Source organism: Neohortaea acidophila, assembly GCF_010093505.1.
Source record: "Neohortaea acidophila strain CBS 113389 unplaced genomic scaffold BDY17scaffold_6, whole genome shotgun sequence".
NCBI lineage: Eukaryota > Fungi > Ascomycota > Dothideomycetes > Mycosphaerellales > Teratosphaeriaceae > Neohortaea > Neohortaea acidophila.
In genome coordinates, this window is record NW_022985515.1 from 912,962 (window position 1) to 930,532 (window position 17,571).

At 55.7% G+C, this 17,571-nt stretch overlaps 10 protein-coding genes across 10 annotated transcripts; 5 read left to right on the plus strand and 5 right to left on the minus strand.

Moving 5' to 3' along the window:
• Positions 1 to 195: 195 nt before the first annotated feature.
• BDY17DRAFT_298894 (Alpha/Beta hydrolase protein) lies at positions 196 to 1,527 on the plus strand. The gene has a single exon (XM_033733817.1). It carries the CDS (start codon positions 313 to 315, stop codon positions 1,420 to 1,422), a length of 1,110 nt encoding a protein of 369 aa, XP_033589218.1. The 5' UTR covers positions 196 to 312; the 3' UTR covers positions 1,423 to 1,527.
• An 82-nt stretch (positions 1,528 to 1,609) lies between these two features.
• Positions 1,610 to 3,795, minus strand: BDY17DRAFT_298895 (glucoamylase precursor). The gene has a single exon (XM_033733818.1). The coding sequence runs from the start codon at positions 3,683 to 3,685 to the stop codon at positions 1,682 to 1,684; it is 2,004 nt and encodes a 667-aa protein (XP_033589219.1). The 5' UTR covers positions 3,686 to 3,795; the 3' UTR covers positions 1,610 to 1,681.
• A 63-nt stretch (positions 3,796 to 3,858) lies between these two features.
• Positions 3,859 to 5,392, minus strand: BDY17DRAFT_163603 (IEC3 subunit of the Ino80 complex, chromatin re-modelling-domain-containing protein). The gene is made up of 2 exons (XM_033729745.1): positions 5,017 to 5,392; positions 3,859 to 4,958 (listed from the first exon to the last, which is right to left on the minus strand). The coding sequence occupies exons 1-2, from the start codon at positions 5,226 to 5,228 to the stop codon at positions 4,055 to 4,057; spliced, it is 1,116 nt and encodes a 371-aa protein (XP_033589220.1). The 5' UTR covers positions 5,229 to 5,392; the 3' UTR covers positions 3,859 to 4,054.
• A 54-nt stretch (positions 5,393 to 5,446) lies between these two features.
• Positions 5,447 to 6,999, plus strand: BDY17DRAFT_163698 (uncharacterized protein). Its single transcript, XM_033729746.1, has one exon. The coding sequence runs from the start codon at positions 5,496 to 5,498 to the stop codon at positions 6,843 to 6,845; it is 1,350 nt and encodes a 449-aa protein (XP_033589221.1). The 5' UTR covers positions 5,447 to 5,495; the 3' UTR covers positions 6,846 to 6,999.
• BDY17DRAFT_324920 (uncharacterized protein) lies at positions 6,978 to 8,100 on the minus strand (the record flags this gene model as incomplete). The annotated part of the gene is made up of 8 exons (XM_033737281.1): positions 6,978 to 6,991; positions 7,044 to 7,089; positions 7,141 to 7,164; positions 7,221 to 7,348; positions 7,398 to 7,571; positions 7,622 to 7,839; positions 7,901 to 7,987; positions 8,039 to 8,100. 8 exons carry the CDS (start codon positions 8,098 to 8,100, stop codon positions 6,978 to 6,980), a joined length of 753 nt encoding a protein of 250 aa, XP_033589222.1.
• Positions 8,101 to 8,124: 24 nt separating this feature from the next.
• BDY17DRAFT_281718 (uncharacterized protein) lies at positions 8,125 to 9,376 on the plus strand. Its single transcript, XM_033732060.1, has 2 exons — positions 8,125 to 8,553; positions 8,613 to 9,376. Exons 1-2 carry the CDS (start codon positions 8,284 to 8,286, stop codon positions 9,336 to 9,338), a joined length of 996 nt encoding a protein of 331 aa, XP_033589223.1. The 5' UTR covers positions 8,125 to 8,283; the 3' UTR covers positions 9,339 to 9,376.
• Positions 9,377 to 11,439, minus strand: BDY17DRAFT_298910 (putative cyclohexanone monooxygenase). The gene is made up of 4 exons (XM_033733819.1): positions 10,080 to 11,439; positions 9,694 to 10,020; positions 9,617 to 9,632; positions 9,377 to 9,556 (listed from the first exon to the last, which is right to left on the minus strand). The coding sequence occupies exons 1-4, from the start codon at positions 11,424 to 11,426 to the stop codon at positions 9,435 to 9,437; spliced, it is 1,812 nt and encodes a 603-aa protein (XP_033589224.1). The 5' UTR covers positions 11,427 to 11,439; the 3' UTR covers positions 9,377 to 9,434.
• A 51-nt stretch (positions 11,440 to 11,490) lies between these two features.
• Positions 11,491 to 12,617, plus strand: BDY17DRAFT_298913 (uncharacterized protein). Its single transcript, XM_033733820.1, has 4 exons — positions 11,491 to 11,832; positions 11,895 to 12,011; positions 12,073 to 12,399; positions 12,458 to 12,617. The coding sequence occupies exons 1-4, from the start codon at positions 11,647 to 11,649 to the stop codon at positions 12,518 to 12,520; spliced, it is 693 nt and encodes a 230-aa protein (XP_033589225.1). The 5' UTR covers positions 11,491 to 11,646; the 3' UTR covers positions 12,521 to 12,617.
• A 1,580-nt stretch (positions 12,618 to 14,197) lies between these two features.
• BDY17DRAFT_311096 (uncharacterized protein) lies at positions 14,198 to 14,833 on the minus strand (the record flags this gene model as incomplete). Its single annotated transcript, XM_033735500.1, has 1 exon — positions 14,198 to 14,833. One exon carries the CDS (start codon positions 14,831 to 14,833, stop codon positions 14,198 to 14,200), a length of 636 nt encoding a protein of 211 aa, XP_033589226.1.
• A 1,102-nt stretch (positions 14,834 to 15,935) lies between these two features.
• On the plus strand, positions 15,936 to 17,175 carry BDY17DRAFT_324925 (tryptophan RNA-binding attenuator protein-like domain-containing protein; the record flags this gene model as incomplete). Its single annotated transcript, XM_033737282.1, has 4 exons — positions 15,936 to 15,957; positions 16,011 to 16,034; positions 16,087 to 17,043; positions 17,099 to 17,175. The coding sequence occupies 4 exons, from the start codon at positions 15,936 to 15,938 to the stop codon at positions 17,173 to 17,175; spliced, it is 1,080 nt and encodes a 359-aa protein (XP_033589227.1).
• Between the last annotated feature and the right edge of the window lie 396 nt (positions 17,176 to 17,571).

A 17,571-nucleotide genomic window follows, 5' to 3' on the forward strand; every position in this document is an offset into this window, starting at 1 on the left:
ATCTGCCATGCAGTCAACAACCACAGTTTAGATAGATCCGGTGTTGGAAAGGGATGGCGACGATCGTATTCCATCTCCATCTCCACCACCACAACCACCCTCTTCCCAGAATCCCAGGTAGCTCATGAAGAGGCCTGTGAAACTTGCCGAGGCGTTTCCTCGGAAGTCATTCAGAACCTAAGGCAGTCGTGCATCGCTACATCCCTCCACCATTTCACTTCCTCCCATGCGCATTCTTCAATTCTTCCATACTCGTCTACCCTAGCAAACGCATGATCCTTTCGTGCAATAGATATTGACACCGCCCGAATCATGGCCGGCGGCAGTACGTTCACGTGGAAGCACGCTCTCAAACTTCACTCCACTCTCTCCCCATTTGACTCGCCCGTGCCAATGACCCATCCGGCCTTCAAAGACGTCAAGCCCGTCTCATGGAGACGTCTGAACATTTCCGGGCTGCTGGTAACTGTATACGGCCTGGAAGAACTGCCCAACCAGCCCGGCGAGGTGGCGTGCTGCTGGCTTCTCCATGGCCGCGGCGACACTCAAGACAGCATGGGCCTGGTCGCCGGCGCCTTCCTCCACGCCTGGAACTCCAAACGCAAGCCCGGACAGAAAAGCCTGATCTGCGTGTGCATCGATCATCGCAACCATGGGTCCAGAATGCTGGACAACCTCGCAAATGTCAGCTGGAAGCAGGGAAACCCCAGTCACGGCCCCGACATGTTCAACACGTACACCGGCACCGCCCTGGACGTTTCCCACCTCATCACCCACCTTCCCAACTACCTGCCCTTCAAGATCAGCCAGCACATCTGCGGCGGCGTTAGTCTCGGCGGCCATGCGACGTGGGTGCTACTATTGAACGAACCACGCATCACCGCCGGAATGGTCGTGGTGGGATGTCCGGACTACGTTCGACTCATGACCGATCGGGCGATACGAAGTCGAGTACAGTCGGCGGTGGGCACCGACCCTCCCGGGCGACACTTTGTGGGCTCCAAAGACTTTCCTCCATCCTTGGTGGATGCCATAGAGCGCTTTGACCCCGCCGGAATCTTGCTCGGCGAGCTCGACATGGTAACCGGCGACGATCACCTACACACGCCATCTCCAGCGGAGCAGGCCAGATTACGACCCATCATGACCCAGCGACTGGCCGGCAAGAAGATCATCTCGTTGGCCGGGGCTAGTGATGGGCTGGTTCCGTACAAGCAGTCGGAGCCCTTTCTCACGTGGCTCAAGAAAGCCGTGGACAAGAACGGCGGTTGGTTCAACGATCAAGGTACCGAGTTGGAGGATATTGTCGACGCCAAGGCAAGGCATGAGTTCTCGTCTCCTCTTCGGAAAGAGGCGGAGAGGTGGTTGTGTGATATTCTAGCCGCCGAGACACCCCCTATGCCTCGAGACAGCAAGTTGTGACATAGAGTCTTCCATAAAACTTGTACACACCTATAGTGTAACTGCACATTAAACGTCTTTATAATCTACGATTAATAAAGCGCCGGACCTGCGGCCGTCTTCGCTGGCCTTGTGCCACCTCTCCAGCTTCTACTCCACGATGAGCACGTTATGAGAGACACTACGGCGACGTTGGCTGATTCCAAACAAAAGAGATGCGGCATTTGACCGACACGCTGTATAGATGTTCTCTAAGCGTCTACGCTACGAAAAGCTGACTCTAGGAATTGGCCTTGAAGCCCAGATTCGCAAGACTCTCGATATACGACCCGTTCCCTCTCAGCTCCGCTCTGGCAAAAGCGGCGGTAAGCACAGAAGCGAAGGACCATGTCAACGCCGAAGCCCCTTGCGGTGCACCCGTATTGCGGTTGAATTCCTCATGCAGATTTCCACCCGCCGGCGTGTAGTACTTGATGGTCCGCATGAAAGCGTCGCCCCAGCCGTCCAGACTCTGGATGACCTGCTTGAACTGGCTACTGGTGGAAGAATAAGATTTCCCAACCTGCAACTTCGCCTCGGGCGCGAAGTAGGTGAAGAATGGTAGGGAAACATTCGTCACCGAAATGGTCTTGGCCGCGGCGTATTCGGAGGATGCGGCGTACATGAATTGTGAGAACGCCGCCGTGCAGAGATACCATGGGTTCCCGCCGTTCACCTGCGTGCCTGTCCCGTTGTAGACATCCTCCGGGTATCGCCCCACGGGGATGCCAAGAGGACCCGCGGAGATGGAGCGAGTCTTGTTCGCGAGAGGATATACGTCAATGAAGCTTGTGGAGATTCTCACGGCCGTGGACAGCACCTGAGGATTCGTGTAGGAGAAAACGTTGTCCCCAGCGTAGCCATGGATGATCCCGAGAATGACCGCGGTGTCGAGGTAGCTCGTCTTATTGTCCATGACGGGGCTGTAGGCGTAAAGGATGATCTCGCGATTGGGATCCCAGAATTGAGACATGGTAGCTGTCAGTGCTTTCTCAGCTGCCGCCAACGTCGAGGATGTTGCCGAATCGCCCATTTTCTGGGCAAACGAAGCACCGTTCACGAGTGCTCGTCGCTGGACCATCCTAGTGTAAAATTGGTCGCCTTGGACCTCCTCCCAGAGATCATACGATGGCCAGGACCAATTCCTGGCAACGAAGAGAAGGTCCTTCTGGACGGGAGCAACGTGAGGGTAGGCAGACGAGTTGTAGATCTTCTCCTTGACCGTTTGCACATTCCCACCGCTGGCCAAGTAGTCGTTGGCAAATTCCATCAACGTGATGGCCGACGTAGCAGGACCATCGTTCTGGGGCCTTCCCCAGGGCCCGCTGAAAATTGTGTTATTAAGGTAGAACTTGGGCTCTCCAAGTCCTGTCTTTAGATTGGGGTCCGTTTGCTCGGTAGCTCTGGCTACGGCGTACTCGAACAAGACCTGCTCGTACGCAGCTTTCGCGGTTTTGCTGGTGGCTGCCGAGTACAGGTTTTGCACCACGTCCATGGTCAGACTTGCATCGCGGACCCAGTTATAGGCGTAGTCTGGTTCGGTTTGCGAATAAAATGGACCGCTTCGAGCCGCAACGACCGTGCCATTTACAGCGCCCTTGACGGCTGGGTTGACATTGCGGAAGAGTCCAGTCTGTGCAATTTCGGCTTCAGACCCGCTCTCCACGGCCAGGTACTGCGTAACGTCGTTCCCGAAACCGCTCGGGGTAGCATAGGGCGCGGGAGGGGAAGGGAGAGTGGGCGGAGGAGCCCCAGTAGCCTTGACATGGAGATCAAGAAGCTGATGGTACGTCTGGCCGTCGTCTGTGTCCTGGTAGGTGATGTTGAGTAGTTGTGTAATCCCGTCGGTCCAGATCGGAGCAGCCGCGATCCAATACTCGAATTTGCTGTTGGGTACGGAGGATTCGTAGCCGAGAGACAGAGCGGACAATGGTGTGCTCTCGTTTTGTCGATTGGTAAAGTACAACGTCACAATTTTGTTGTAGCTCAAATTATTGACGTACGCGGTGACATTGAGAGTGCCTCCGCAATAGCTGTAGCTCTGCAATGCGACTTCAGCGGAACCAGTCGGCGGCGATGTCGAGACATGGTTGAGGACGCAGCTGCTCGCAACGGCTCCTCTCACCCCCACACTCGACAGCGCGGCCAGGATAAACGACGATAGTCCGCGCATGGTGAAAAGTGTGCTCGCGAGATATGTCGATGATGCGAGAAGGGAACAGGATTGGACAAGAAGAAGCGGCATGACCTACGATTTTGACGGTGGATGCGGCCTTCCACTCATATTGCCAGGATGACGTATCGTGTGAAAGCCCCCGCGGTCGTCCCTTCATTTCGGCGCGGAAGTGGTGAAAGGGAGCAGTGATTTGGTGGAGCAGCAAATGACATCGCCGCTCTGTGCCGTCCGCCTCTCCTGCACGGGCCAGCGCGAGCCGTCCGTCCCGAAATGGCAGGCACCGATCACCAATCACGGCACGCCGGTGGCATAAGCGCGTGTGCGAGGCATGATACACATACAGCTCGGATCATACTCGAAAGGCTACAGAAGACTCTGCGACTAGGCAGCTCTCCAAACTGCTCAGATCTTCCACTGAGAGCACTTTGCCTGAAAGGCTCACTCTACTTCCACCTTCGCCTTCTTCCCTCCCCCACTGGGTGTGCCGTCCCGGCCACCCTCCTCTCCACTCCTCTTCCTCTTCCCTTTGGTACTCCCGCCCTTGCCTCCTTTGAGCCTGAACGTCCCGTCGGCATCTCCTCTCCCTTTCTTCTTTCCCCCAAGCCCCTCATCCCGCCCCAGCTCGTCCTCGTCCATACCACTCGCAGCGCTCGGACTCCATCCCTCCCTCGTCATCCTCTCCACCGCTCGATCCCCGACTTGCTTGGCCAGCGTCTTGCCCTTCTCTGCTCGCTTCTTCGCCGACGCCGGCTTGGCAGGAAGCTCGTTGATCGGCGGATAGAAGTAGTCCTCGTCAAGTCCTCCCTTGGCGTGCTCCGCGGCGTGCTCCTTCAGCCAGCTGTGCTGGCTTTGAGGATTGTGAAGTTCCATATGCCGTTCAAACTCGCGCGCCGTCCAGCCCGCCCAATGCTTGTCTTTCTCGTCTTGCTCCGAGTCGGCCTGCGCGAGGCTGTCGGCGAGCTTGGCGTCCAGAGTCTTGAGATAATCGCTTTCCTGGTCCGGGTCGAGGAAGTTGTGGGGATAATTGCCTTTGATGTCGTCCGGAAAATCGCCGGCGACGGGATGTGACACGCTGCTCTCCAGGGAGTGAAGCGCTTCCGCGCCCTGCGTGGCGAGACGCTCATTCACTTGTTGCCGGACGACGTGAAGATCTAGAATGGGGATCTGCGCACTCCTCACCGCTGACTCGTATTCGGAAATCAACTTGTCGGCCTCTTCAGGGGTGATATCAGCCGCAACTAGGCTGTGGTCGGGGGGGTGAAGATCGTGGGAGATGTCAAAGCGGAGGTCGGGAGGAAGGTGTGGGTTCTGGTTGAGATCGAGGCAGAGGTCGAGGAGGCCACTGGGAAAGCGTCAGCATAGGTGTGGGTAAAGGTGCAGGCGATAGGGCTCTGACATACTCCAATTCCTCCCGTAGCCTCTTGGCCGTGCCGAACAATTTGTACTCCTCTCTGAAGAGCTGCTTGTTCTCTTCCAGCACCATGTCGAACTTGTGTCGGATCTTGCGATACTTTTTGCGCCATGACTTGTACCGCGGTCTCTCGATTGATTGTAGGGTCTTACCCCCAACCGGAGGATGGGTTGCAGCCGGCGCGCTTTCTGAGTCCGACATTGTGTTGGAGGCGTCCTCTGGCTACCCGGATTTGCGACGGCGAGATGTGAGGTCAGATGGACAGCAGGTAGAGCGTATTGGGGGCCAGATTGTGGGTCAGCGTGTCATGGTGGGATGAGTGCAATGATTGAATGGACATCTTGATGAAGGACGGGTCCAGAAAGATGACTTGCGGAAGGAGGATTTAGCACGCGCTGCGCGTTGTCGCCTTCCGTACTCCCACCCCTCGCCAAATTCGGCTCTCGAACTTCATCCAATAAATTTCAGATGCAAAGCCGCTCCTTTCCCACTCGTTCACAGCACCACACGATGTCTGGAACGGAAGAAGAGAGTATGGTGGACTCTACGACCCCAAAGCGAAAGCGGGCCGTCGTCGATGAAGAGCTCGAAATCGATCTCAATCTCCCCGAGCCTGCATCAAAGAAGGCGAAGCGCAAAGAGAAGAAGGCAAAGCTTCAACCACAACCCCAACCTTCGACCACAACCGAACCGACAGCGCCAGACGAGGATGCTTCTGAGGACCGAGTGGCACCAGCTGCCACCCCGGCCACAACGCAATCCTCCTCCACCAATGCGCAAGCGTCCGACAAGCGAAGCGAGTACGGCATCTGGATCGGAAACCTTCCATTTACTGTCACCAAGGAGCGCCTCCGGGAATTTTTAGACGAAGGAGGCATCGAAGGTACGGAAATAACCAGACTGCATATGCCCACTTCTGCTCCGCAGGGCAAAGAGAAGGGTGCCGCGGCAAAAGCGCAAAACAAGGGCTTTGCATATGTGGACTTTGCAACCAAAGTCGTCCTCGACAAAGCGTTGGAGCTCAGTGAAAAGCTCTTGAACGGAAGGAGAGTCTTGATCAAGAATGCAAAGTCATTCGAAGGCCGCCCCGCAAAGACGGACGCGCAGAAGGAAGGCGATGCTCCCGGAAATGCAAAGGGTCTGGAACCGACGAAGAGGGTCTTCGTAGGAAATCTAGGCTTCGATGTCACGCGGGAAGAGCTGAGTGAGCATTTCACTCAAGCCGGAGAGATCGAGGACATCTTTCTGGCAACGTTTGAGGATAGTGGGAAGTGCAAGGGCTTCGGCTGGTTGCGCTTTGCGACTATCGAGGCGGCGCAGGCTGCCGTTAAGGGCTTCATCTTCAAGGGTATTGAGGGCGATGCAGACGAGGAGGAAGACGAAGACGACAGTGCCGACGAAAGCAAGAAGACGACTAAGCGACGCAAACGAAAGCCACAGAAATGGTTCATCAATCGCCTCAATGGTCGTCAATTGCGTTGCGAATTTGCAGAGGACGCACAGACTAGGTACAAGAAGCGCTTTGGCAAAGAGGCCAGGGCACAGAAGAATGACGACGGCTTTGCGACTGACGGAGACGCTATCGTCCCGGTTGATGGTGATAGCGCCCAGCCTCGCGCGAGGCCTCACAGCGCTTCCAACGGCCAGCAAAAGAGTCTTCGACCCCAGACTGGGCGTGGGAAGCCGGACAGTGAAGAACGTAGAGAAGATCGTCGGAAGCGGCACGAAAAGATGAATGCACGCGCCACAGCGACCACGCAGGCATCGAGCGGCGGTATTGTGGAGGCGCAAGGCAAGAAGATGGTCTTTGACGATTGAAGCGTGCTCATCCTACCTATCACTTTGCGGGTTCTCAGCAGCCCATAGGCAGCAATAATCAAGATACCATTTGCCGATCAAAGCAAACTTCAATGAGATTCGCGCGTGTAGAGGTGCTTGAGATGCCCACAATCACAAAATACCGCCTCCAAACCAAGTCAGTGCCGGATATTCAAAGCATGGGGGTCTACAACTCACCTCCATCGATCGTGATCAGAGTGCCGTTTGCATAATCTGCTCTCAGCTGAAGTGGATGTCAGTTGTTGTTCGGGCGAAGATGATGCCCTCCACTTACGCAGTACAAGTAGGCCTCCGCGATCTAATTCATCGTTACTTGGGAGTGGTAATTGGGTTTTGCGGGCCGACTGCACTTACATCTTCTGGAGTGGCCACGAACCCGACAGGCAGATCTTTGGCCGTCTTCTCGAAAAGCTCTTTCTGCTCGTCTTTCGATCTTCCCATTTTATCCCAGAGCTCAGTAATGACAACACCCGGAACGACGCCTACAATGATCAGTCTTCTACGATCGAAGCCCCGCTGGTCTCGACTTACAATTGACTCGGATCTTCTTCTCCCTCAACTCGTTCGCGAGGCCTTGAGTCATCGTGAACAATCCGGCATTCAAGCTGCCTCCGATCGAAGCGGTCGTCCCAGGCTTCATCGCTCCAGTCCCGGAGGTCAATGTCAAAGAACCGCCAGGCTTGATAATGTCGAATTTCGAAACGACTGCGTCGAATCTCAGCTAAAGTCAGAACGTATGCAAGGAGATTGCCTACTCTTGCCCGTCAAGGCGGATCCCCAAAACTTGACGCCAAAGTAATGTTTCGCTTCCTCGAGATCGGCCTCTGCAATGGCACCACGGATGATCTTGTCTACGCCAGAGTAGACGAAATGATCCACCGGGGCGAGAGATTTGATCGCATCGGTGTAGGATGCCTCGTCACGAACATTGCCAACCTTCGTCCAATCAGTCTCGTTGTCGATACCAAGGGCCCTTCGACCGCAGATGAGCACTCGCCTTGCCTTGGAAGTTCGGATGATTGACTTCCTTCAACACCCGGTCGATGTTGTCTTGAGAAGACGACACGATCGTGACGTGTGCTCCATGTTCCAGGAGAGCAAGGGCTGCACCTTTTCCGATGCTTGACCAAGTGTCAGCTCTCACTGCGGTCCACAAGGCAGCATGCGCTTACCCTGATGTTCCCCCGACCACAATGACTTTTTTGCCAGCGAGTTTGTCCTTTGAATTGACCATCTTGATTATGTGTTGGTTACTAATGGTTTGAGGAAGTACCTGATGCGCGGACGAATAGACAAGCAAGCACCGATATCGGCTATGAGGTGATCCCACCACACCTACCCTTGATGACGATTGATCACGGAAGGCTCGATGCAAGGTGGATTTCGTATTTGTTAGACGCGTTCTTGCGGTCCCATAATGCCCAAGAGGACGCATTCTGATACGCTCTACGATCAAGAAGTGCATACTGTGCATGTCTCAGACACGGCGAGGGCGGCGGGTATAGCGTCCCCCGAACTCATTGCTGAAGCCCTCACGTATCTCCATCGCGATGGCATCCTCATCCTCGAAAATGCGATTGAGACGAGCCATCTCGACGCATTGAACGACGTCCTTGCGCCCGAAGCCTTTGAGATTGCCAAAAATCCAAATCATCACTTCAACTTTGGGAGGCAGACTCGGAACATGGTCAGCAATCTATCCCATCAAGACAAGATACTAATCGCTGACCATTGAGACCATCCCAGGATCAAGCCCCACCATTGAATCCGGAGCTGATGTTTCAAGACGTCTGGGCCAACCCCGTGGCGTGCTCGATCTTAAAAGCCATTCTCGGACCAGAGATAGTCTGCCACTACGCCAATGGCAACACTGCTTTGAAAGCAAACGGACGTCAACCAGTCCATTCCGACATTGAGAAGCCACATCCGGCGTTCCCATTCGCCTACTTGATCAACATACCTTTGTGCGATTTGAGCATTCAGAACGGGAGCACGGAGGTATGGTTGGGAAGCCACCATGACAGCTGCGCGGATCAACATGTAGTGTACGATGGCGAGCGCGTCCTGCATATCAAGCCTGAGCTAGTGGAGCAAAGGCGGCAGCATAGCCCTCCGACCAATCCGTGCAGCAAAAAGGGCAGCTTGATCATTCGAGACATCCGGCTATGGCATGCTGGAATTCCCAATCGGACGGCAAACCCACGCATCATGCTTGCCTTTGTCATTCAGCCAAAGTGGTTCAAGGCTCCGTCCAGAGTGCTCCTCCCGTTGAAGGCAAAGGGGCTGGTGGATCAATGGAGGGCAAACACTGGGCTTGAGTACCATGCTGGATGGGTCGACGGGGATGTCGATCATAAGACGGTGAGGTCTACTGACGTCGACTTCTCGACGAACAATTCCAAAATGCTTGAGCTCGAGGAGCTGATGCGTCCACCATCGCTGGCGAGCACAGCTCGGAGAAATGACCCTTGATCTCAGCGACTGTGATTGCGTGGTATTCGTATCGATGTAAAGCCCATATCTGAATCGCAAACTCCGTCATCCATCCCGCTGTCATCTCATACATACTCAAGCCATAATCATCGAGGGGAATTCATTCTTGATCTCATTGTCACAAATTTCAAAGTAACTCACCACGCCGCCAAACCAGAATAGGGGAGCGACTCGCTTTCCGGGAACGTTGGCTCCGACTGGAGTCTGCGGTCAGTAGGTGCATCTCAAGGGTGATTTGGTGAATGGGGGTGTCTTACTGTACCATGATCCGGCCTGAGAATTTTAGGTCAGAGAGTGTCCCTTCAAGCAGACGTATCAAATCAGATTCACTCACCTTCGTTGCCGCTTCAGGCAAGACAGTACCTTCATACACATCGGTAAGCATTTTACACCACTTGTCGACGGCCTCTTTCGTCGGCTCCATTCTCGTGTGTCCATGGTCTTGCGCAAACTTCAGCGCGGTGTAGATCCACGTCGCCGTATTATCGAGGACGATGGGCAAATTTGCGAATGGCGATTGTGGCGCGGACAACATGAGGAGGTTGGGATAACCTTCCATGGAGATCCCAAGGTACGTCTCGAGCTGGGTCTTCCACTCTTCTCCGAGAGATCGATTGTTCAGGCCGCGAACGTCCATATTTGCCAAGGCACTGGTGGCGGCCTGTTTTGAAGCGAGGTCAGCCCAGGATTCCTTCATTTCTTCTTCGATTCTCCACTCACGTCGAATCCACAAGCGAATATGATGATATCAAATTCAAACTCATCACTGTCAGCTCGTTGGTCCTTTTCGGTGAGCCGAATTCCCTTTTCGGTGATCTCCTTGACGGGGTTCTTCATCACATCGACCAAGGTGACGTGAGGCTTGTTGAACTGTTCGTAATAGTGATGGCCGAGCGGAGGTCTCTTCGCCATCAATGCGTGGGTGGGACACAGCAGTTCGGCGGTGTCTTCGTCTGCCACAATCGAGCGAATTTTCTCGCGGACAAAATCCGAGGCGATGTCGTTCGCCTTTTGGCTAGTAAGTAGGTCTGCGAACGTCTCGAAGATGTACCTGAATCCGCCTATTTCCCACCCATTTTCCAATACCCGGCGAATCTTGCGCTCGTCTTCGATCTCCATCATCTTCAATTGGGAGTCGATAAAAGACATGCCGAAGATCTCGCTCCTCGCACCCTGCCACACTTCGTCGTAGCGCGCCTTGATGTCTCTCTGCTGCTCGGCGGTGAGGGGATGGTTACGCGCGGGCAGGACATGGTTCGCCGTGCGTTGGAAGACGGTCAAAGATTTGGCTTCTTGTGAGATCATTGGAATCAGCTGCACCGCCGTCGCTCCTGTCCCAATAACGCCGACTCGCTTGCCCCTGAAATCTACTTCTTTCTTGGGCCAGGCAAACGATTTGTAGTACTCGCCCTTGAAGTTCTCGACGCCCGGGAAGGGGAGTTCGCGACCGACACTCAGAATACCCGTCGCTGAGATGAACCATCTGCTGTTGAGCTTCTCTCCAGCATCGGTCTCAAAGTTCCAAAGGGTCTTCGCATCATCCCAATGCGCCGATGTGACGCGAGTGTTGAACTGGATGTCCTTCTTCATGTCGAATTTATCGGCGACGAAGTTGAGGTATTCCAGCACCTCTGGTTGGCGCGGGAAGCGCTCCTTCCACGTCCATTCCTGGTTGATCTCCTTGGAGAAGTTGAGGATGTAGATCCAGCTCTCGGAGTCGGTTCGCGCGCCGGGGTAACGATTCCAATACCATGTCCCACCGACACCCGTGCCCGCTTCGATGACTTTGTAGGAGAGACCCAATCTCCTCAGCTCGTAGATGATTCGAATGCCGGAGAAGCCAGCGCCGACGACAATCACATCGTAGTCAGGCTTAGCGGCTTCATGTGCGCCGTTGACGCCGTTGGTTTGCGCCATGTCGATTGCTCGTGTCCAGAACTTAGCTTTGATGGAAAGGGAGAAGTAGATGATGACTGCGGATGAAGAGTAGACTGAATCTGGAATAAGAGAACTAGGGAGCTCGGTTGGACGTGCGGTGTAGTTAACCCCGGGTTTCGCCACGCCCATGGGGAGGTATGATGCGGGGGAGGTGGGGGGTGATGTATTGTCCGGCAGATCACTCTATGATCGACTTACCTGGAACTCGGCCATCCGAATACAAGGGAATCTGCACCGGCAATGACGAGCATCGCTTTTCTCTGCAACAGTGAGAGTCCCATCGCTAGCATGGAATTGTCTGTACACCCGTCTCGAGGGCATCGAGACCGTCAAACACTGCGCCGGTCGAATGGTTGAGGTGAGGCTGAACGCCGATCGGCCAAGAGAAGAGCCCCGGGGTCGTTTCGAGCGTGGCAGGCGTCAAGATGTCAGTCGTCTCGAACACCGAGGCAATCCAATTCACATCCGACATCCCATCATCACGTGCACCTCACTCAAAAACACGCCTCGAGATCCAACCATGTCGCTGGCCAATGTAAGTCGTTGCGTTAACGCGTCGATCCGGCACATGAGAATTCGCTGACTTCTTCTCTGTAGGACGAGCAGCACCCCACGTCCATTGCCTCGCTGCTGCGATCGGTAGGCGGCTGGGTCGCCCCGAGTGGCCGCGGAATCTTCATGTTCAATATGTTGACGAGCAACATGGCTTCCGCGGTACTGAGCCTGGCCTTTCGCTCGAGAACCCATCCTCACTGACACATTCTTCGACTCCAAGGCTCTCGGGGGTGTCACCACCGCGTATCTTACAGCCTGGGTAGGCCCGCTGGCAGCTGTGGGCTTCACCATCGGCTCCTGCATAGGCTTCGTGAGCAGCGCCATCTTCTACTGGCGATCTGCGCAGGCGCTGGCAATGAAGGCCTTTGACGACTTTCCCGAGCTCATGATGCTCCATCTCATCCGCAACTACCGCACACAAGGCTTTGATAAGATTCCCATCAAGACCAGCAAGGACAGGTTGGCTTTCAGGAGCAGGCTGCAGAATGAATTGTCCTTGAGATGCCTGCTGATGGCCGCGTGGCACACGGCCGCGCCGGCCATCGAGGTGAGCATCCTCTCGCCGTGTAGACACTCTCTATGGAGCGGAACTGATACTCGCGCAGGAAGTGTCCTCAAGGAGAGAAGCGGCTTTGGTTGATAGGTTAACCAGCGTCGAGGAGGATTAAAAAGGGAGAAATGCACTCGAGCGCGTGCATAGCACACATCCCATAGTCATCTCAAAGCCTTGCGTTACGGCGAGACGGATCAAAGTGACAGTTTGAGTAAACATTCGCATGCAAATTTGTATGCCATTTGTCTATGAACCTTCTATTGCGTAGCACGACCAGAGCCGTGCTATACCACCTCAACTAAGCGGTCAGCAACGCGGGAAGCAGCCTTGCGACTCCGCCCACCCGTCCGCTGCCCTTGCTTTCCAAGACAGGCCCTACACAGAGGGCAAGCAGCGCCATGGAAAGGCTCGCGTCCAGCGACGCAAACCTGGACCAAAGCGCCAACAAGCAAACCAAGCCAGCCACGGCTCGAAAAGCTTGCAGGCCAAAGGAAAGTCCTCTACCAAAGTGATCCCGGCGGCGCACATGATCAGACAGGCGGGACTCTTCGCAGATCCCTTGCTGCTGCAGCGTTGCACTGCCCGCAGCGAAGCCGCTCACCGATGCAGCGCGTGGACGAGTGTGCACAGGGCCGTTGACGCCAGCAGCGATGCCTGTCTCAGCACGCACGCACTGCTGCTCTGGCGACGTCTGCTCCCGAGGTATGACTTGCAGGGTTGGCCCTGCAGTCATATGGATTTGCAGCGTTGGCCCTCCATTCATAGAGGAGCCCGAGTTGTCGCGATCGACAATGCTGTGTAGAGCGTTCGGGATGCGTCGTTTGAGCATGTAGAGTTGAGTTCGTGGATCAACACTGGACGTTATGCCTTCGCCTAGCGTCCGAGTCTCTAACGTGGAGCTGTTCTGCTGGAGCATGCCGCGGCTGAGACCAGGCGCACTGACGAGGCCGAGGCCTCTGACGTTCCTGGTATCGCGCCTATGCGACTCTCCTTCCGATTGCGGATTGTGATTCAGAAGCCGCTCAAGCGTCTCTGAGGATTGGTGTGACTTCGTATTGACGGCCAGCGAGGGCGAGCGCTGCTGACTCCTGCCATCCGCAGCAGTCTCAATGAGCCTTTGGGTCCCTTGTAGCAGCTCGTCTACTCCGGCATGGCCGTTCGCACGTCTCTTCCGATAGACATGTGGTATGTCGTCTTGGCAATCAGGACTACCCGCGTGGCGCGTGTCCTGCTGATTGCGGCGATCGTGAAGTAGCGTGGGGTTCACACATGGCTGGTACAGAACTGATGCCTCTGCAGATGGCGCAGTCTGTTCGCAAAGTTGCGGTTCGCGACCGTGGGAGTTCTCTCCGTCGGCACATGCTATGGGATTCCCCTGCCATGTCGGCTCCGGCTGATCGAATAGGGCGAATGGTTGGGTAGAGGAGCGATTGGATCGGCACTGTGGTGTGTGGTCGTGCGCCGCGACCGATGCGTCCTGAGTCGGATCTAGCAGCGTCCAATCGGGGGTATCGCTCCATGGCCATTGTGATTGCAGAGGTGCGAGCAGGTCATCGAAGTCCAGACCCGACGAAGAGTCGGACAGCTGCAAGCCAGATTCGTCGAACAGCGAGCTCATGCCGTGTGAGGGTGGGCAGCCGAAATCCGCGGTAGGATGGATGGCCCAGTCATCAGCATCTTGGATCTTGGGTAGCTTTGGTGCCGCAGACTTCTTGAGCGATGCAGCATTGGGCTTGACCACTTTTGCCGTCTTGAGTGAGGCGACTTCAATTCCTTCGTGGGTATGAGTGCACTAGAGATGGGATGAGTAAGTGATGGAACGGGAAACAGAGAAGGGGAGAGCTACCTTTCGTTTTCTCTTTGCGCACTTTTCACAGGCTTTGGCAAGACGACGCTGGCGATAGTCGGCCTTTTCCTGGTCGGTCATTTTCCGCCGGACGTGTTGTTTCGGTTGAGGGTAGTCGGCGAGGGTGAAAACCGAGGTCATTCGCTCCAGAGCGGGAGGAGTGGCGCTGGTTGGCGCAGTGGCGGATGTGGCCATGGACTGCTGCCGGCTCAGAGGGTGAGAGAGCGGCGAGCTGTGTGGAGTCGCGGGATCGAAAGCGTCCGGGCTGCTCCAGGCCGATGTTTCGGAGCAGAAAGATGGTAGGGAAGGCTCCCAGGGGGAGACGTTGGTGGAGGAGGGTGGGGCCAGGGGAGTTGGGAACTGGCTCAGGTCTTCTTCGAGGAAGAATTGCATGCTGGCCTGGCCGACTCTTTCGGAGTGGGACTTCAGATGAGGGAATTTCGAACGCAGGGCGTCGAAGAGTTCGTCGGAGCCTAGCGGGGGAAAGAAGTGCAGTGGAGCGGCCAGGTCGACGGAGCCGTCGGGTCGGATTTCGCGATAGACGCAGTAGGTGGGGAGCTCCATGGTGGTCGGAAGAGCCATTGGGTTCGGCGGAAATGTTGGTCGTTCGGGGAGGATTGATATTTGTCGGGATTGATGGTTGGGTTGAGGATGATTTCCGGCTGGCGGAGAGTGACGGAGTCGTCTGGTGTGACTGCTCACGTCCAAAGCGTGGGAGCGCTGGTGAGCTTGCGACCGCGGCACGCAACGGTGTGATGCGGCGAGAAGGGAGGGATGGGGGAAAAGGTCGAGGGCCGGGCGAGCAGGGCAGGCGGCATTAAGGCGGCCGGATTGTTACTCATCGCCCAACTCGACACCGATTCCTGGCGGTGTACCAATGCAGCCTAGCGTGAAGACTTTGCGGAGTTCCAATGCCTCCCGTCGCCGTCAGCTCGCATACCTAAGACTAAAACCTGGGGCTGTGCAGTGATGACAAGGTAAGGATCACTCACGACGGACCGAAGAAGCGAGGGCCTGCTCTGCACCGCGACAAAACCGTTGAGAGTCGACAGACACCCAACATGAGGTGCGCTCGAATGTGCTGAACGTGCACGTGGACGTGGACTCGGGTCAGCACGTGCATGGCGATGAATTCCGGGGTAGCAAGGCTCGCCATTGGTCCATTGTCTCCGGCAGTGTTGGTCCATCCCCACCATTGCCACCCCACAAACGCCTCCTCACCTTGCAGAAACATCTTCCACCAGCTCACCAGACCATCTGCAAACACTTGGGAGGCGTGCGAAATGCCATGCCATGCCACGCCACACCATGCCATACCATTCGAGCACCCAGCAGCCGACTGCCGCTTGCCCAACACCGCCGATCGTTCACTGCTAAGCGCCAGCCCCAAAGTCTGTGGTGCGCTGGCGGCTCGCGGCCAGTCTTGCAGCCAATGGGATGCTTGAATGGCCGTGCAGCTCGGTGAACGACACGACACTGGGCCATGCGCGTGCTTCCTCTCCCCAGGAGCGGGAATGAGCAAGGTTGGTTGGTCTCGATATATCTTTGCTGTCTTCTCGTGCATCTCTCCCTCTCTCTCCTGCCTCTCGCTCTCTTCGTCGATCCATCTCTCCTGTGCCGTATAGCATTGCATCTCCACCTTCACTGCAGTGTCATGCGATTCTCTGCGAGCCAGTCAGATATCATGTCTGCTCAATTCTATCCTCGTAGGTTCACTGCTGCTGGCGACGACTACAGATTGCTGATTGCCTTTCTCCAGCTCCACCTCCTTCCATTCCAACCGGTATTCACCTTCAGCCACCTTCCAAGAAAACATCACACTGACTCGGACCCAGGAGAGCACCAGCACTTCGAGCCGCCTCCAGCAATCACTCAACAAAGCTACTACCCACCGCCTCCTCAGACGCCCAAGTCGCCCGGAAAGCCGCCAGCTCAGCATGTCTCCCCTCCAACCTTCGCCGCTCCCCCTTCTATCAGCCCCCCCGTCTCTGAGAATTCCAGCGCCATTGCTGCATCTCAATCAGAGAAGGCCCTTCCAGTCTATGCCGCACCTCCAGCCACCTCATATCCTCCAGAAAAGCAGAAGGAACCAGTGAAGGAATCCGAAATGCCCCTCTCCCCACGCTCCCCTTTCAGCATGCGAGGCCCCATGTCGCCAATGGGCATGGGCTTCGTCGGGGCGAGTGCCACCGTGGACGACACGGGCACCTTCAACGGCGGCTCTTATCGCATCAGCCACCGAGACACCAATACCATCGTCACCATCCAGCTGGCTATCGGCTGCCCATTGACCGTGAAGCCGGGCCTCATGATCGCCATGTCACCTACCATGACCCTGAAGGGTGCCATCAAGTTCAGCATGAAGAAGATGCTGATTGGTGGCGAAATCGCACACAGCCACTACACTGGCCCCGGCGAGATTCTACTCGCCCCGCATACCCTCGGCGACGTCACCAATCTTCGACTGCCCGGGAACGAGACGTGGAACGTGGGCCGCGATGCCTTCATGGCTTCCACACAGGGCATTGTTAGGGAGTATGTCCGCCAGAGCCTCAGCAAGGCCCTGTTCTCCGGCGAGGGCTTGTTTGTGTACAAGATAAGCGGGATCGGCATTTGCTGGATCATGAGCATGGGCGCAATCATTCGAAAAGATCTGAAAGACAAGGAATTGTACGTGGTGGACAACGGTCATCTGGTGGCCTGGAATTGCAACTACGTGCTCGAACGAATCGCGAGCGGTGGTATTATCAGTAACATGAGTGCGGGAGAAGGCCTGGTGTGCAAGTTTACCGGTAAGCCATGTTGAGTCGTAAGCCCCTTGAACTCCTGAGACTGACCAACTGCTAGGACCTGGAACGGTGTACATGCAAACTCGGAACCCGGCCGCAGTGGCAGCCTACCTTTCTGCACACGCTGGGGCGTAGACTGGGATGTTGCCAGACATCAGCGTTCGCTAATCTCCCTGCCCGCTTGGCAAGCATTTGCTCTATGGTGTTGGTATTGACGGGTCGAGGATATCCAGCATTCGGCGGTTACGGGTTGGCGTGTATTTTCTATTCGTCTGACGGCCATCATCCTGTTCCAACCTATTTGTTTCATCTCAACGGGAGCAACGGCTTGCCTTGACATGCTTCACATCATACTCAGCAAGCTCACTTGAAGTTCTGGCATTGAGGTCAACCACTTCGCCGACATTTGGCATTTTTAGCTCACGCCTTTGTAATCTAGACTCCAGCAGCGCTATCCACTACGGGTAAGCTTGGGACGCGACCACGGCGCTCTCCACAGCCACCACCCAGACGGCCGACTTCACGACACAA

Excerpts from the sequence above, each read along its gene's own strand:
- BDY17DRAFT_298894 (XM_033733817.1), top strand. The coding sequence starts at position 313 with ATGGCCGGCGGCAGTACGTTCACGTGGAAGCACGCTCTCAAACTTCAC.
- BDY17DRAFT_298895 (XM_033733818.1), bottom strand. The coding sequence starts at position 3,685 with ATGCCGCTTCTTCTTGTCCAATCCTGTTCCCTTCTCGCATCATCGACA.
- BDY17DRAFT_163603 (XM_033729745.1), bottom strand. The coding sequence starts at position 5,228 with ATGTCGGACTCAGAAAGCGCGCCGGCTGCAACCCATCCTCCGGTTGGG. Across the intron at positions 4,959-5,016 it reads AGGCTACGGGAGGAATTGGA|TGGCCTCCTCGACCTCTGCC; the intron begins GTATGTCAGAGC and ends ACGCTTTCCCAG.
- BDY17DRAFT_163698 (XM_033729746.1), top strand. The coding sequence starts at position 5,496 with ATGCAAAGCCGCTCCTTTCCCACTCGTTCACAGCACCACACGATGTCT.
- BDY17DRAFT_281718 (XM_033732060.1), top strand. The coding sequence starts at position 8,284 with ATGCCCAAGAGGACGCATTCTGATACGCTCTACGATCAAGAAGTGCAT. Across the intron at positions 8,554-8,612 it reads GGAGGCAGACTCGGAACATG|GATCAAGCCCCACCATTGAA; the intron begins GTCAGCAATCTA and ends AGACCATCCCAG.
- BDY17DRAFT_298910 (XM_033733819.1), bottom strand. The coding sequence starts at position 11,426 with ATGGGCGTGGCGAAACCCGGGGTTAACTACACCGCACGTCCAACCGAG. Across the intron at positions 10,021-10,079 it reads TATTCGCTTGTGGATTCGAC|GCCGCCACCAGTGCCTTGGC; the intron begins GTGAGTGGAGAA and ends GCTTCAAAACAG.
- BDY17DRAFT_298913 (XM_033733820.1), top strand. The coding sequence starts at position 11,647 with ATGGTTGAGGTGAGGCTGAACGCCGATCGGCCAAGAGAAGAGCCCCGG. Across the intron at positions 11,833-11,894 it reads CAACCATGTCGCTGGCCAAT|GACGAGCAGCACCCCACGTC; the intron begins GTAAGTCGTTGC and ends TCTTCTCTGTAG. Across the intron at positions 12,400-12,457 it reads CGGCCGCGCCGGCCATCGAG|GAAGTGTCCTCAAGGAGAGA; the intron begins GTGAGCATCCTC and ends ATACTCGCGCAG.